Consider the following 18,169-nt stretch of genomic DNA (forward strand, 5'->3'; position numbering starts at 1 on the left):
AGGGCAGTATTTTGACAGGCCTGTAGCTTCTTCCAGTGAGTAGTCATTAGGCTTGGCGACCATTGCTTTGTCTCTTCAAAAAAATAGATTGGGTTCAATGTAGGGTAATTACTTAATTTTTTAGATATTTCGTCCCCATCGAATGTCGGTACTTAATTGCATACATATGTACATAAATATGTACATATAATGAAGAAGATATACATAACATAAAAGCGAATGTAAGCATAATCAAAAGAAATTGTTAATATTTCGCATTTTGCCTTATTCTTGCATACTTAGTCCTTAATATCTATTATCGTGTATCCTTATTAGCTTCGTTTTACTACAGCAATATATGTAGGCACAAGTACATATGTATATATCTCTTTCTTGTTTCATGCATGTACATAAATAAGCATGCATGTAAACAATCTAGGTGCTGGTATAGAGCTGGGGTACCTTCCGGGAGGACACACAAATTGCAATAGTATTAATCTTTTGGGGGTTGAGTTTTCTCTGCGCTGAAATTCTATGAATAACTTGGTTGTTACTCGTATGTGCATACATGCACACATACGAGTACGTATGTATTCATAATAACGGGGGTTGTTTTTACTCAACTGCTTCAAGATGTCTACGGCCCTTTCTTCTTTGCAATTTTTTGTTTGTCTGCGCTATATCTGCTTCCCAAGAACGGTTACAAGGCACACAGATTGTCAGACAGACATTTATATGATTTCTTACGCACAAAATGCAACGTCGAAAGCAATAAAGTATAAAGATTTGGAAGGCCAAAAACTTAAAAATGAAAAAAATATCACAAAATGCGTAAAGATGTGTATATAAAACTGGTTAAACGTATTCGGAAGATTTTCATAAGAGCTAGGTAGTTGGACATTTACGCATCTTATTCAGGGTTTTCACACAGGCTTACATAGCGTAAAAAAATAAAATGTCTAGATGCAGTGTCAAATATGAATACAATACCAAAACAAATCAATTGATATTGCCCCTAGCTAAGCGGTTAGAAAATGAGACCCAATTGTTTGTTGTGGCTATCTATTTAGAACTTGTAGATGATTGTGTCCCGAAGACTGCAACTAGGAAGCCGACTACGTAGTGCTGAGTCAAAATTTTGATAAAGGATTACCCTGCAAAAAATCGTGCGAATAATCCCTAAGCAGAGCGGTCTGCGATTGATCTCCTTTGTCCACATTGGGGTATAATTGATCCCCTCTTGCCCCTTTTGGGTGTATTTGGCAACAGGCAGTTTGAAATTTATGTAGCTAATTGAAATTAATAAAATAACAAGTAAAGGTGTCTAAGTTCGGGTGTAACCGAACATTATATACTCAGCATGAGTTTCAATTTCATTTCAGATAAATGACCTTTCTACATAACACGTGGCACCGCCCGTTTAAAAAAAAAAATGTCTCCCCATTTCCTCTTACAGTAAAACTTGATAAGTGAAATATCATTGATTCAAAACTTTTTTTTGCTAAGTTATAGCTTATTATTCTAGTGTACGACCCTTTTAAACTTGTTTTATATCTAATTTGCCGTGGTCTTTGACCAATTCCGTCCATTTTTACTAGATATATTTTCTGCTATAAGGAAAATGTGTGTACACAATTTCATTACGGTCCGTTAATTTTTCTTCCACTTATGGCTCCCGAAACATAGAAAATTGCTTGGTCATAAAAGGGGCGGTGCCACGCCCATTTTTTCAAATTTGAAGTTTATCCTATTTATTGTTATAAATCCACTTGGGAAATGAAATACGATTGGTATAAACTCTTTTTTGCAAAGATATAACTTCTTTTATTCGTCCATAACGCTTTTAAAAATCTTTTATATAAAAGTGGGCGTCGTCCTTAACCGATTTCGTAAATTTTTCTTCATAGCATTCCTTATAGTAAAGGCAACCGCTCTGCCGAATTTTGTTACGATAGGCTAAACGGTTTTTGATTTATGATTAATAAAATTTGTAAAATTGATTTTATCACAAGTGGGCGATGTCACGCCCAGTTTAAACAAATTTCCCAAATTTTTATCAAGAGTCCAATATCAGTCCACATGTCAAATTTCAACATTCTAGGTGTATTACTTACTAAATTATCAGGTTTCACGTGTTTTCTAAAATTTTATATATATGTAAAGTGGGCGTGGTTATCATCCGATTCCACTCATTTTCAATACCAATCTATTCTGGGTCAAGATAAGCTAGTGTACCAAATTTGGTGAAGATATCTCATATCTTACTCAAGTTATCGTGCTAACGGATGGACGGACGGACATGGCTCAATCAATTTTTTTTTCGATACTGATGATTTTGATATATGGAAGTCTATATCTATCTCGATTCTTTTATACCCGCGCAACCAACCGTTATCCAATCAAAGTTAATATACTCTGTGTATAAAGCACGCTGAGTATAAAAATATTAAATGTGATTGAATAAAATTATTTAAGAAAAATTTGGAGCTCTGTACCGAACCTAAAATATTAGGACCATATGTTCCATTATCGTAATATTTGATTTGCTTTTATTATTCCGACAGTACCCGCAGAGGTACAAAGAAGACGCGACGAACAGTACCCGTAAGGGAATAACGGAGAGTGGAAAAAAGATCTGTCCGACAATATCCGTAGGGGTACAAAGAGGGCGTGTAGAACAATACCCAAAGGATTTGTTCGACAGTACCCGTAAGACTATATATAGAGCACCAGTCCGACACCAGTCGTTCAGGCGTAAACAGCTACAATTGGTCTCTCCATAGGACATGCTCAAACAAAAGGGATTACTTCAACCCATATAAAGAGATCAGAACTTGCTATAGTCGCATATTCCTTTACGACTCATCCCGAAATCATCCTAAACTAATCACATATTTTGCAAGGTACTGATTGACATATACATACTTACATACATAGCTTTTAGTTTTCTATGAAACCATTTTGCTAATTTCGCCCATTCTAAGAAAAGTACTTTATATAAAATATAACTAAGCCTAAACCGAGAGGTAATCAATTCCCATTTGCTTTCTTTTATGTAATATGCATATGCACCACACAGGTTATACTGAGTGGCGGAAAAAGGCTTAACATAGCTTTCACCTAGAACTATAGCACAAAATATTTACGAAATGTACTACTCCATTTCCACTTGTAAATGAGAAAGAGTCACTTGGAAATAAACATAGTCAGTTGCAAATTAGAAATCGTCATATGGAAAATAGGTACTTGAAAATGAGAAACTGTCAGTTGGATTTAAAATTTGTAAATTGTAAATTGGATTAGTCAATTGTAAATTAGAACGCGTCAAATGTTAATGCGAAAACATCATCAGAAAATGAGAATAGTCAATTGTAAATGCGAAAACGTCAGTTCGATATGAGAAGAGGAATTTGTAAATGAGAGATCGTAAAATTAACATGCGAAAGAGTCATTTGTATATGAGAATAGCCAGTTGGAAATGAGAAAGTAGCTGTGTTTTTTTACACGCGTATACGTTTCGTTTGCGCGTGAAAAAAACGCCTATCCTCGCTTATCTTATCTTATCTCGCTTAGGAGACCCATCTAGCGGCAGTGGTTAAACAACTAGCTACAGCTACAGGGTGTACCGAAAAGCGGAGACACAACCCTCTGTTGTATTTCTGTGTATAACATATAGCTGAATCAGTTATGATAGATAGTGGACGCGCATAGAATACATGGAATTAGTGCAGAGGGTGGAACATGGACACATATTTCAGTTACATCAGAGTATAATGCGTATTGAAATTTAGTAGTACTAATTTTATGCGTAGCAATTTCAGAGGTGTATTTAAAGTTTGTCGCTTAGCAGTACATATAAGGTTAAGCGTAAACGTATATAGACTTGAAAAAAAAAAAAAACACAGCTAATGTCATAGTCAATTATAAATGCGAAAGCGTCATTGTGAAATGAGAATAGTCAATTGTAAATGAGAAAACGTCAGGTGTAAATGAGAAAACGTCACATGTAAATGAGAAAGCATAAAGTAAATATGAGAAAGTGCCACTTGTAATTGTAAAAGGCTCGTGCATTCACTTATTTGGCGAGATGTCAGTGTCTGGAGTATCGTCGATCGACCGAAATAGAGTCCGTTAAGCACAAATGCATGCACTGCTGCAGTAAAATCAGTTTGTCAACGATCGGAGGAGTAGATCAACGATTAAAATGGCATAGTTATGATGGCCAATGCCATTCGAGAATCGAGTCGGCCTTAGCTGATACTTAAAATGGCCAAACTGAAATGCGGCATTTAGCACTGCGCTAGGCAATGCTGATCCCAATCGAGACTCTCCAGGGAAAGCAAAAAACATAGATGCGGGGAAATATTGCTATACCACTGACTAACGTATGTTGTATGTAGAGCAACAGCTGCAATATTTATGTAGATTAATCGGTGGATGGAGGGAAGAAATCAGCAACGGAATGAGACTGCGTGAGAGCACTTCAGCATTCGAAGACGCTTCATGGAAATGCCCTCTCACTCCAAGATATGTCAGTCGGAACATAGCCAATTTCCATCCTTTGAGGATATGACCGTTGTAACTCGCATAACTTTTCTTTATTACCATTTTTATATTCTCAATTACAAACTACGTTTCCGCATTTTCATTTCATGCTTTCTCATTTACAAGTGACTATTCTTATTTCCATAAGACGCTTTCGCATTCACAATTGACTAATCTCCTTTTTAATGTGGCGCTTTCGCACTTACAATTGACTATTCTCATTTACAACTGACTATTCTCAATTACAATTGACGCTTTCGAAATTATATTTGACGCTTTCTCATTTACAAATGACCTTTTAGCATTTACAATGGACTATTATCATTTTCAAATGACTATTTTTAATTAACATTGACGCTTTCGAGTTTTTATTTGACGCTTTCTCTTCTCTTTTTTTCACATGTAAATAGTCTATCTATTTTCATATCGAAGTGACGCTTTCGCATTTACAGTTGACTATTCCCTTTTCCATATGACGCTCTTGCATTTAGATAGTAAGTTGTCGTGGAAATACCATGTGGAAGAGAGAAGTCGAAAACAGTCTCCGGGGCACTTTATGCATGCAAGAGGATGCTGGTATGAATGTGGGGCCTATCGCCCAAACTTTATCCCTCTCTATGGGGTCCTAGTTTGGTGTACAGCCACACAAAAGAGTACGTTTTTTCCAAAAAACTAGAGGGGGTATGCAGATTATCAATGATAAGCATATCGGGAGCCCTGAAAACTACTCCGACAGCAGCATTGCTTACCATTCTGCACATTACACATGCAGACCTAATGGCCAAAAATATAGCGCTAGCAGCTGCAATAGGGGTTAAGACCTCGGGTTAGCTTGATTGCAGTGGGAGGCAACGGTTGAGTACGTTCTGTTGCCGTGTCCTGCGCTCGCGGCAGCTACTAGGGGTGGCAGATTAAGTTAGGTCCTAGAAAAATTGTAGTATTTGCCAAGAGGACGGAGTTATTCTATACGTCCTGGTGCCTTATTGGGACTTTTCCGTTTGGTTGTCAAACGAATTCTTGTATTACTATGGGCACATTCAATCTATGTGAGGTCTTTATTGATCGGCCAGTTTAACCTAACCTAAACTTCATCGACTGAGCACGAATTTGATACCAATTAAAAAAGATCAAAATTAAGGTTCCAAAAAGGGGGGACGATATTTGCAAAAAATTACCCTATTTAATTACATTTTGAAATTCGGGCGATTTTTGGGTCACTAAACCCGAACTCAAAATACTATTTAAACAAGTTCGGCCAATAGAAAACATATTTACAAATTTGAAATATAATAATTTCCAAGACAAAACTAAAAAAGAAAATTACCTCTAGTTATAAGCTTTATAAAACTTCTACTCAAGTATTATACCAGATTTAAATGAACCATAAATTTGCATACACAGAAATATTTTTCTCATTCGTCAGCTTTAAAAGTTTGAAATTTTCATTAAAAACTCTTGGTGACTGATAATGTTATGAAAAGTCCTGTAGCAGTTAAGAGTGCAGCTATCTGTTTTTCAACTACTATGTAAAAGTATAGCAGTTAAGCTCTTATTCCCTGTGACCATATCGGTACTAAATGTTGCATACTTTTCTGTGCACAGCCCCCCATGTCGCGACAGTTGCGACGAGATGTCGCAATTGTTATATTTTGAAATCTGCTAAATCAGAAAAGGTTCAGAAGTGTTTCTACTCTGTATCTACCCTCCATCAATCGGGCTAATTTCAAATTTATATATGGCAAGACGGTTTTAGTGCATTTAGTGGAACAATTTTACAGTATATCAGACAAATCTCTCGATCCAACCGCTGCTAGCCTCTCCAAGTGAACCACCCTTCTATTTCGTGGTTTCCCAATTGTTTGTATGGGGTAGATGGCATCACTGATCCTCTTCACGACTTTGTACCGGCCTTCCCAACTGCACCAAAATTTGGCTGGAGCACCTTTCCTCCGGTGAGGGTTATATAACAGTCCTAAATCTCCCTCAAAAAAAAAAAACATTCCGAAATGTTGTTCTCGTCATACCTGTGTTGCATCTTGCTACACATTATCCTAGTTCGCTGCCTCATACTCTATTGACACTGGAATAATTCGTAGAGCTTGCGCTTGACGGATTGGCTTCGCATAATCAGTATTGTTCCGACGTTTTACAACAGTAGTGCGCCCTGGCTTGAAACCACCCTTGCATTCTTTCTGGGAAATTCTTTCGTTCGTTTTAGTGCGTCCGTTAGGGTTTGTCAATTCCAGTGTTTTTCTCGCCGGTACCTTTGGTTTTGTTTTGTTTGGCCCATTCGTTCCATCAACCCTTGGCCGATCTGCTGCCTTTGACTTTTGCGTTTTTTTCGAATCTCTTCCACAGCACTCGCTTACCGCTGAACCCTTGCTCAAAACTGAAGTTAAGTGGCACATCCTTGTTCTTATACTGCATAATCCTTCTCTGCATATCGATTCTGATGTCATAGTAAACTAAGAAATCCACTCCCAATATGACTTCATCAACGATCTCTACCACAACGAATTTGTGTAGAACCATGACCTTCCCAATTAAGACTTCACAAACCACTTCTCATTGGACTTGGTTATATTCGCCAGTAACCGTATGCAATCTTGATCCAGGTAATGGCTTTACTCTCCTGTTGACCAAATCAGATCGGATTAAAGAATGAGATGCGCCCGTATCTACAGTCAATACACACTCCTTGCCATCCACATTTCCTTTGACGGTAAGACTGCTCGATTTTCTTCCAATTTGCGAGATAGATATCACAGGACATTAAATAGCTGGGGAAAGTTCTCGATCTTTACATCTGACTCGCTCTTGCTTATCTCCTCCAGCTTTGCGTTTACGACCAGCCAAGTTGGAACTACCAGGACCGGTGCTGTTATGACGTGCAATGTGACCTGGGTTACCGCACTTGAAACACTTCATAACTCCGGCATTTTTCTGTTGTGATCCTTTCAGTGCTTCCAAAATTGTGTGGGCTAACTCAAAAATGACGCTGTTACCTGAGTCATTGCATGGGATACCGTTTCAGCAAATGTTGGTTTTGGGTTTCCGTATGTTGCTCGCTTCGTTTCCACATCTCGTATGCCATTTATAAAGCTCTGGATTTTTACCCTCTCGGTGTATTCCGCGGGTGCGTCCGCATTTCCGCGAACTCCTGCAAAGTCTCATTCGCTTTTTGGTAGTGGTTTCGCAACTCAATTTGATATATCTGTTTCCTATGCTCGCTTCCGTAACGTCTCTTTAGAGCGGCCATCAATGCTTCATACAGATCACACAGCGTTGAAATGGCTCCTGCAGTTCCGTAATCCAGAAGGTCAATGGGCACAGTGGGATAGTTTAGAATTGATATCAGTTTGCATGCATAGAGTTTGGGAGAGTGAGGACGGTCAAAGTAAGAGGAAACTGATAGTTGTTCCAAGGAAAAGGATTCCCGACGTTCTCAGTTAGCCACATAATGGTTCAGAGATTCTATTGGGTTGGTTGCCGTCAGTCGGTCACTGAGTGGATTGCCAACTGCGAGATTTGCAGCAGAGCGAAAGGGCCCAAAACCCGAAGTCATGGCCAGATGAAGCAATATAACTCAGGTGCGCCATTTGAAAGGATCGCTATGGATGTCGCAGGTCCCTACTAGCAACTGCGGAAACAAATAAGTACTGGTGATTATGGATTATTTCAGCAAATGGCCAGAGGTATACCTAATCCTAAATCAAGAAGCGGAAACAGTAGCAGAAGTGTTTATAATTGGGTTGCAAGATATGGTGTACCAATGGAGTTACATTCTTACCAAGGCATTGCATCCTCAGTCCGATGGTATGGTGGAACGAGTGTGGCGAATTTTAGCATCATTAAGCTGTTAGTAAATAAAGGCACAACAACAATAAAGCAAGCTGCCACTCTCATGTAGATGAATACATACTTTGATACTCCTCTTCTATTTCATCTCCCCCTCTTCTGCCTTATCCAACTTCAAATCCCTGTATGAAGTATTTCTATACCAAATACTTGAAAGCAGGAAAAAGCGATTTAAATTTTCTCTTATTCGAAGGCGTGCCCCTGACCAAGTGTAAGTGAAATTTTCTTTGCATGCTTTTAATCTGTTCTTTATACTAATCTTTTTTGTATATCGAAAGTCAAAAATCGAAAGTGAGTCAAGATAGAAGGAGTTTATTAGTCGAGGGTATTTTTTCCTATTGCCCAAAAGAGACTCACCCTAAAGTAATTGCGTATTTAAATATGAAGCACAAGCAAAAGTAATTTGAGCTACGTAACAGCAGCCATGTCTAGTATTTTTCCTTCTCCATTTTTTATTAGATTCAATGTATGTAGAAGTCAGTTATCATCCCTTCGACTTTAATATCCTTAAAAGAATGAAATACATTCATATATAGATATATATGTACATGCATTTGGGAAATCTTTGATGCAACGCTATACACACCTAATACTATTTTCTATAACCCAATAAACGCAAAGAAAAAAATTTCGTAATTTTGAAATTATCTTCATTGTAACTTTAACCAACAGAATATTTTTCATTTGAAAGTGAGTATTTTTTCATTTTGGAAGGTTTCAAGACTGGAACAGATTACTGCTGGAACGATAATGACGACCTGGTTACTGACATACAGAGTGTGCTTAAGTTGTGGAAGTAACACTTGACTTGACGTGAACACCTCACTGAACTCTGCCCAATCCACAAAAATGACGATCCCGCAAACCACGCCAATTGCCGCGTAATCAATCTGCTTAATATCGCATACAAAGTTCTATCTAGCGTATTTACTGTGAGAAAGACTGAAGCCCATACTCAACAAAATGATTCGAACTTATCAGTGCGGCTTCAGACCTGGTAAATCTACTAGCGGCCAGATCTTCACGTTGCGCCAGATCCTACAGAAAATCCACAATAAGAGAATCGACATTCACTATCTTTTCATCGACTTCGAAGCAGCCGTAATTATTGGGAAGGACCTCGAAACCAAACAAGGCTTCAGACAAGGCGACTCCCTTTCGTGAGATTTATAATGGAGAAGATAACTCTAGAGAAGGTAATTCTAGCAGCAGAACTAAGCCGTGATGGTACAATCTATTATAAGAGGGTACAATTACTGGGGTATGCTGATGATATTGGTATTATTGGACTGAACAAACGTGTTGTGAGTTCTGAATTGTCTGGATTAGATAAAGAAGCAAAAAAATTGGGTCTTGCGTTAAATAACAACAAGACGATGTTCTTGCTGTCATCCAAAAAGAATCGTTCTCGCCTTGGGAGTCACGTCACTGTTGATGGATATAAATTCGAGACTGTGAAGGATTTAGTCTATTTGGGAACCTGAATTAACAGCAAAAACAATGTCAGCTTAGAAATCAAACGGAGAATAACTCTTGCCAACAAGTGCTACTTTGGACTGAGTAGGCATTTGATAAGTCGCTCATCATACCTGTCCTGATGTTTGACTCGTAATCATGAAAGGTGTCGAGAGAAGATGATATGGCTCTTGGAGTGCTCGATAGAAAATTTCTCCGGAAGATTTATGATATCCTATCCATAATGCCGACGGCGAGTATCGAAGGTGGTTTAATGATGAGCTGTATGAGTTTTAAGCAGATATGATGATAGTTCAGCGAATAAAACCCTAAAGGATGGCTGGGTCATTCTATGCGAATGGACGAAGATGCTCCGGCCAAGAAAGTATTTCAGTTGACATCGCAGTTTCGATGCAGAAGAAGGAGGAGACCTCCACTGTGTTGGAAGAGGCAGGTGAAGGAAGACTTGACCTCCCTTGGTGCTCTCAATTGGCCCCAGTTATCGCGAAATAGAGATAGCTGGCGTGACTTGTTACACAGCGGCCAGAATCGCTTAGGCAGTTAATAGCCAACTAATGATGATGTTGATCCCATTTGAATAAGAGTACAAATAGGCTTGATTACAGCTTCTCATCTCTACCTTTACATAGATAATAATTATTTAAATAGCTTCAAGCACTTGAAGCTAAAAAATTTGGCTAATTATTCTGAATGCTTGTTTTCAGCTTGAGTAGATGTGTCGAAAGCTCAAATCATTTGAAATGTTAAGGTGCAGTATTGTAGTCTGCCTCACAGAATTTCCATGTCATGGTGCTCAAAGCCACGTCTACGGTTTTCAGTCTTTTATGAAAACTAAGAGCTTCAATTTTGTTTTTCTTACCAAATTATTGTGAAAAAACCAAAGTTTCTATAGGTGGTAAAATTCGGAAAACTGGTCTCCTAACGGGTTTGCGAAAATGTGGAAAATGATAAATCTTAGGTAGTGAACTGATGTGTCTTGGCCGGGCCACAGCTCAGGGATGGTGCCGGTCAAGATTTAATGTAGAAAAGAAGAAAAAGTTTGGTATTAGAATTTGAATTTAAATATAATATCTTTATTCGAAATAAAGATTGTGCACAAAAATTAATTATATATATTTTTAGGTTACCTTTTGGTTGAAGCTGGAAACTGCGGCGGGATACGTCCTTTCTCCTTGATGTGTGAAAACAAGTGAAGTAAAAGAACATAACAGGTCAATACCGCTTGCCAGTTAAACTGTTTATTTATTCCAGCGATGTTCATTTGTATGGTTAACATAAACAATTTGACTGGCACTGTTAACCAATATAAGAAAAATGCGAGGGCGACCTTTTATGTTTGGAGTTTGGGCTGTCGGCCTAAACAGATGAAATTACCCTTTGAGTAAGGAGGCCTAGGTTATATCCGCGGTAGGTATGCCTGTCGTAAAAGGCGACTAATGTTCAAGTCCCATCCCTGGGTTACGCGCTAGGATCGGCGGATGCCACGTAAAAACGATTTTTAATGAAACATACAAAGCCTCGGATGGCAACTCGTTTTTCTGATAATAACACCATCAAACGTTTAACAGACTATGATTTTAAAGAAAATATTGGCATGACATGTAGCTAGAATGTCTGAACTGAATTTAGGAGAAGATATCGATGCCTGGCTGCTGCGGTTGGCTGCTAGTAGATGAAAGTGATCATGTGAAAGTGATAGCTGGCATGACTTGGTTACGAGACGGCCAAAATCACCTTGACGGTTAAGCACCGATTAATTTATATTGGAACTATTTTCGTCATCTTGAGACAAATCGGCTTCGGCATAGTTCGTAGGTATACGCCATACTATGCCAGGGCGGCATGTGAACAGGCATTCCCATGAACGCCATCAATCTCCGAAGTTCTGGCTAGGTGTCGGCACTTATGGAGTAGAAGGGGTACCTGTAAATTTGTTGGATTGCTGGCAGATCACTTCGATATGGTATAAAAACATAGGTAACTGTGATCAGGATACTTTGTAATTCACTCTTCTGTTCTTGCCTTGAGGAGGATGATATGACTGACAATTGTGTGTGCGTCTGTTTCGCTTTCTACGCGGTGATGTAGACGGTTTTTGGAATACATTCATTAGGAGACAAACACTTGACCTCTATGACATAACTGCATATATGTTAAGATTAAAAGAAAAGTGTTTACTGGGTAGCCTGTCAGTGAATGCGTGTTCAAACTCAATGCACAGACACTGACGCGTAAGGATTTATTTAGCTGGAGATTCTTTCTTTTGTAGTAATGTAAGCCCTGCCGGAAATGAAAATCTTTAAAAAGAAATTGGAAGAACATATGGCGTGAGTCTGTTATTGTTGTTATTGTAGCAGTACTGCGCCCCATTACAAATTGTCATCAAGTCCGAGCAAACTTGCAGTTTCAACAGGGTTGGACCAAAGAAACATGGGTGTTAGAGGGGTTGGTTCCACATCGTAACTGAAAACATGGTTGGTGTTGTGTAGAGACACGTTACATGTGGGACAAGTAAGAGTTTGACGTGCGTCTTCCTGGAAAAACTGCTCTCCTCAGCTGCGAATTTCGGGTGTTTGACTTTGAAAATGTGTTTCACCGCGCAGATATCGGCATAGTACTTGGTCTACACTTGTGGATGACTCTGAGGATCTTTTCATTCAAACGTCTGAGTTATTTTGTTCCGCATTTCTTCGAAATTCTTGCGGATGTTACTTTTTATGTCCCTGGGAGGCGGGGCCTCTTCAATCAGATGTCTGTTCGGATGTCCAGGTTTTTGAATATTTCACAGAAACTGTTTGTTCAACTTTACGTTTCTCACTTTAATGGGGAGTATTTTAGTCTCACTTTTTAAATTGTGTTCTGATGACATGAGAGGGCATCCCGTGGCACTTCGGGCGTGGTGCTTTGACGGACTAGCAGTTTCTTCCAGGGTGTTTTCTTTTTAAGCTGGGGCGACAATATCGGAGGCGCGTAGCACACAAGCGGCTGCCCAATTGCTTTATAAGTAGCTATGACCATTTCTTTGTATTTGTTTCAAGTACTGCCAGCGATGGCCTTGATATCCAACTCTTACAAAAAAATATCCAGAACTCGCAGAAGAGGAACGCACTCTCCACAGGGAGACGCGCGTCACTCTAGCTCAACTTCGATAATGGGCACTGTAACAGGTTAAACTTTTACCTATCCAGAATAAAACCCCGATATACAAAATGTATGTCCTGCTTGCAATGTGCCCCACATGACACCAACCATCTCTTTTATTGCAACGACCAAACTGAAAGACCCTATCAAAACCAGGACCTATGTTATAAAATAACTTCGTCCTCTTGGCAAATACTAGAAGCTTTCTAGGACCTATGCCCGTTAGAGGATATTGATGACAATTTGTGATTGGCCGCGGCTATTGAATGGAGCGAAGCACTGCTACAACAACAACGTGGCCTTGAAGAGTTGGGGCTTTTAAACTTTCGACTGCGTGCTTGCCAAAATGCAGATCCCAATAAAATGTATTCTTGGTTGAATCCACAATTTATTTGTGTGTTAGTGGCGTTTATAGCTGTGGAGGTTCTATGTCACATTTGGAAGCGATGCTGGTTGTTGGAAAGTCGCTGGTTTGCGCTGAAAGAGGAGAGCAGAACGGCGTGAAATGTTTTGGCTACTGGCGATAGGAGATATATAGGACGATTTGGGTCTCCTACGCTACCTGATTTCCAAGGCTTTAGTAGTGGTACCACCCTTGCCATTTTCCATTTTTCAGGGATGAAGAAAGCGAACAGAGATAGGTTGCAGACAAGCGCCACGTACTTAAACCCCTCATTGCCAAAGTTTTTAAGCTTGGTAATGGCAATCCCGTCCGGGCCTACTGCTTTGGCAAGTTTGATTGCTTTTCCTACGTCTGTTGCTGGCCTTCCGCCTCGATTTGTTAACCGAGGAATGCATTACATATTGCCGGCAGAAAGAGCTCCCGCATTTCTTCGCATCCGATAGCACTTTGTCGCCAAAGCGGATGATATTTGGCATTGTTTTTAGATGGGGTTAAAAGGGGCTTTACGGTTGACCATAGATTACCAACAACGGCACAAAGGTTGTTGTTGTTGTTGTAGATCACCCGTTTGTGTTTATCCACAAGCTGTCTGATGCGCAGGTCGAATCCCTGATTCAGGGGTTACCATGGTCTTGATGTCTGACAAGGTCACGTTCTCTCGCTGAAGTTGCGGCCGCCTCCTTGACAGACATTAGGTGGAATTGGTAGGGCAGTAAAAAGATTGTCTTTGTATACTGTATAGTCGATCCACTTTGCTCTTTTAAAGTTGATGAAAGTGCGTCGGCCAGACGTGATATATTGGGCTGATCGCTCAAGCAAGAGCAGTATGGTTAGGAAATCGGATGATGGTTAATAAGTTAGCCGATAGACTTTTACCAGGGTTTTTTGTTGTCTTTTGACAACTTATAAACGAAAAAAACTAGCCACTATTAAGGCCAATCTTGCTTGGATCGTATTTGTTGCCCAATCATGCCAGGCCGTATGAACAGATTTGTATGAAGTAAAAGGATCTACTGGCCATGTGTTTGATTTTGAATATATTTTACCTAGATCGTACACAATAAACTTGTATCTACAGAAAATGGTCAAAAGTCGCTTTTGCGACTGGGATGAAAGTGAGCAGGAGTCAATCTGTCTTTTTCCGACAGGGTATATATATTTTCCTAAAGCCATGCAGTTGCATCCACGCATGCCTCTACGATATACATATCTCAACAGCTGCAATGTATTCTTGATACGGCGGCCGCGTGCTCCGTCTACCACACCGAAGATCCTGGGTTCACGCCCCGGGCAAAGTAACATCAAAATTCTATAAACAAGTTTTTTCAACTAGAAGAACATTTTTCTAAGCGGCGTCGTTGGCTGTGTTTGCCAAGCACTCCGAGTGCATTTCTGCCATGAAAAGTCCTCTGTGAAAACTCATCTGCCTTGAAGATGCTGTTCGGAGTCGGCAAAAAACAAGTAGGTCTCGCCCCACCAGTTTTTAGGAAAATTTAAAAAGAAGAACGAGGCAAATTGGAAGAGAAGCTCGGCCTTAAATCTCTTCGGAGGTTATCGCGCCTTACATTTATGTATTTTTTTTAAATTTTAGTTAATGTTCGGAAAAGTTGGTGTTTCATGAAAATAACATATTTTTAAATTTTCTTTGTTATTTTAGTGTGCAAAGTTAATTGCTGGAGTTGGAGTGAACTTGAATTCGATTGAGCGACGAGTTTCATTCGCAACGTTACTTTTGATTTTATGATGAATCCCCCAAATGGCAATATAGCTTTGAGCCAACAACAACAAATGGCATCAAGCAGTAGCATAACGAATGCAAATAACACAAACAATACAAACGGATCGAGCTCTAGTGCAGAACGTTTATTAGCTGGAATTTTTAGCTCATATCCATCTTGGGATATCAATGGAGCACGAGGTGGAAATACCAAAGCGGAACCAACAAATGAGTGAGTACCTTTGTATACATACATACTACATACTGTAACGAATTTAGGGAAAATTTCTCTTATTCCAAACCTTCTGCTAACGTTCGAATCACTAAACTGTCGAAGAAATCACTCCAATATTCTGTATAACAAATGGTCTTTATTAGACTACGTTGGGAGTAGTACAATTATACTTCACAATTAAACTTCACTTCGCAACTGACAGCGTGTTTAAATCAAACTGATTAGTCACGCCTCAGCTTGCGATGCTTTTGTGCTCTCGGTTTCTCCTAAGGTCTAGTAATTTCGCGAACTTCATGCTTGGTTACCAGCCATATACATGTATATTTGTAGTTTTTTAGCCATATGCGTGTGTATATGTGAGTACTACTTCGGCTGATGATTACATGTGTTTGTGAGTATCTCTTCATTGCCTTGTATGTATGTGTATAAATGATGAGTGATTTGATGTAGACAAGAGTGGCAGCTTGCTTTCTTGTTGATGTGCCTTTATTTACATAGATTTAGCTTAGTGCTGCTAATATTCGTCACAATACTATGGGCTATCTTTGATCAAGTCAGACACCTTTTTTTTAACGTCAGACGCTTTATATTTTAGGCAATTTCGGCCTCCCGTAGAAAAGTATGCCAGTAATTCCTTCTTTGCGCGATTCAAGGGGTTGTGTATCGTAACCATTTAAAGGGGTTGTCAGGGCCAAATATAGTTTTTCCAAACCAACTGTCAACTTCACCTACCCGTGGCGAATCTTGTTTATTTAGTCGGTATGAACGTACCAGATCAATATCCCGCAAAAGATCATTAACATCGATAAAACTCCCCAAAATCTCCGGTGAGTCTCTCTATCGCTACTAGAAGAAGAAGAATATTCCTTCTTTGCAATAAATGACTGAAATTGTGAGCTTCAAAGGAGATCAACCCCAGTGGGTTGAGCCCCTGAGGAGACTTAAAAACACCGATCTGAAAGTTCGAGGGGTGTAAGAAGCATTTCCGTGGCAGTGCCAGAAGGTATTAGTACTGAAGTACCACCTGTAATAGACTAAAAAGGTTAAAATGAATAGGTTCACTGTCCGTATCCGTAAAGCAGCAGTAAACCTTCGTGCAGTGTTTTCCCGGTTGAAACAATACGAAAAATGGTAGATCAAGTCCTTCACTCCTGTTTCTCCCAACTTGACTTAATCAGCAAAGCCCTTCGATTTTCAGTCCAAAATACCGACTGAATTGTTTTCGCTGTTAACTCTGATTCCTAAACAAACGAAGTCCTTCGTTAGTAGAAGTCTTCCCTCCAAAACTGACGTATACATTGTTCAAGGATTACCAGTTCGCCATTATCGTCATTTTTCTGCCATCCGACAAATTCTTGGTCCCTATTCCTATCAGCCAGCGTAACAAGTTTACCGCCATCACGCTATTCTACATCCAAAGCAGTTCCGCTGAGCGCTTGGTATCAAAGACTAGCAAAAAGGACATCGACACCTGACAAGAGGTGATGTCAGCCCGGCGTTTCCCTGCAAAAATCGTTGGATCATGTGGTCCACTGGAGTACTTACCATTGTACTCCACTGTAATGCAGCAATGGACCAACTCATATTTCTACACGAACATATTGTAAGCCGATCAGTGCTCGCTTTTAACGATTGTAATCACTACACGATGTTAATTGGACTGTGGGTACTCCATGGATTACTCTGATGTAATGCAGAGCTGGAGTATATGGTCCCGTCCTAGGACATCGCAATGTTAATTGGACCATATTTTTTGTATGAATTGTGGTTAATTTTGGAGCACTCGGTTGGTCCATAGCGAGTACTCCATACATGCATGCATGGAGTACTCGCGATTTTTGCAGGGTTGTTCATCTAAACCGATGCACACATTTCCAAATCAGGCTAAAAGTGGCTAGCGAAGTTCGAAAGCCCCTATTGGCACCCACCTCCGCTTTGCAGGTTCCGTAAGTAGTATGTCGCTTTACCGCAGAAATGTTGCTATACTCTGCGGCCGATATAATTTCTTATCCAACAGTGGCAGGAAGCCACACGAGTTGAGGCACTCGGCGGCCACGATCGGCCAAACAATTTTGAAACCTCGTATATGTAACATACGACGGGTTGAAAGACTAAATGGCCTCGGCTGACAATTCTTGACAAAATAATTTAAGAGCAATGTCTTTTGCTTTCCACCAAACCAGAATTCCATAAAAAGGCATCAGTTTGATGACCCAGTCTCTTGTGCTTTTTACCAGGACAGCATTTCATAAAAGGGGATTTGTTTTAACGACCATATGCAGTGCACTATTCTTGGAAAGAGCACCCAGGGGTTTCCAATGGATCTACGGCAGCAGTAAAGGCGACGGAGGATTTTCTAGCTATGACCTCTTTTGAAGTCGCCATGGCAGCATGCTGTGAAGTATAATGTCAAGGTACTTCACCCTCCCCGAGAGTACCAGAGATACGCCAACAAAGGAGGGTAGTCTGAATACAGGTATCTTGTACCTCCTCGTGAGTGGAACTATCTTAGCGTTTTGAGGTTTGCAGATAGTCTGTTGGATTCAGTCCCCCTCGCTACCGTGCCCAGGTATCCTCGCCAAAAGTGCCGCCATCGGAGTAAAGGTGATTTGATATAGTCAAAGGTGAGGGGAGAATATTCCAATTATTGAAAAGGTAGCCCAGCTTCAAGCTGTTGGCACTGATAAGGTTAATGTAGTGCTACATGTAATATATCAGTCAAGGATGATGACTAGCCCAGCAATTGTTGGCGCTGAAGAAACAAATTCCTGTGCAATTGCGAAACTATGATGATCATGAGAACCTTTATGGTTTT

At 39.8% G+C, this 18,169-nt stretch overlaps 1 protein-coding gene across 23 annotated transcripts in view; it reads left to right on the forward strand.

The window, feature by feature from the left end:
* wech (tripartite motif containing 71 protein wech) overlaps positions 1-18,169 on the forward strand; it is a 45,980-nt gene that overhangs the window by 10,606 nt on the left and 17,205 nt on the right. For all 23 annotated transcript variants that reach the window (XM_067776384.1, XM_067776382.1, XM_067776386.1 and 20 more), the window contains one exon: positions 15,060-15,351. In XM_067776384.1, the coding sequence (XP_067632485.1) occupies positions 15,143-15,351 (209 nt within the window). In that variant the 5' untranslated portion in view covers positions 15,060-15,142. The remainder of the gene's footprint in view (positions 1-15,059; positions 15,352-18,169) is intronic.

The sequence above is a fragment of the Eurosta solidaginis genome, chromosome 3 (genome assembly GCF_040869045.1).
Source record: "Eurosta solidaginis isolate ZX-2024a chromosome 3, ASM4086904v1, whole genome shotgun sequence".
In the NCBI taxonomy this organism is placed as follows: domain Eukaryota; kingdom Metazoa; phylum Arthropoda; class Insecta; order Diptera; family Tephritidae; genus Eurosta; species Eurosta solidaginis.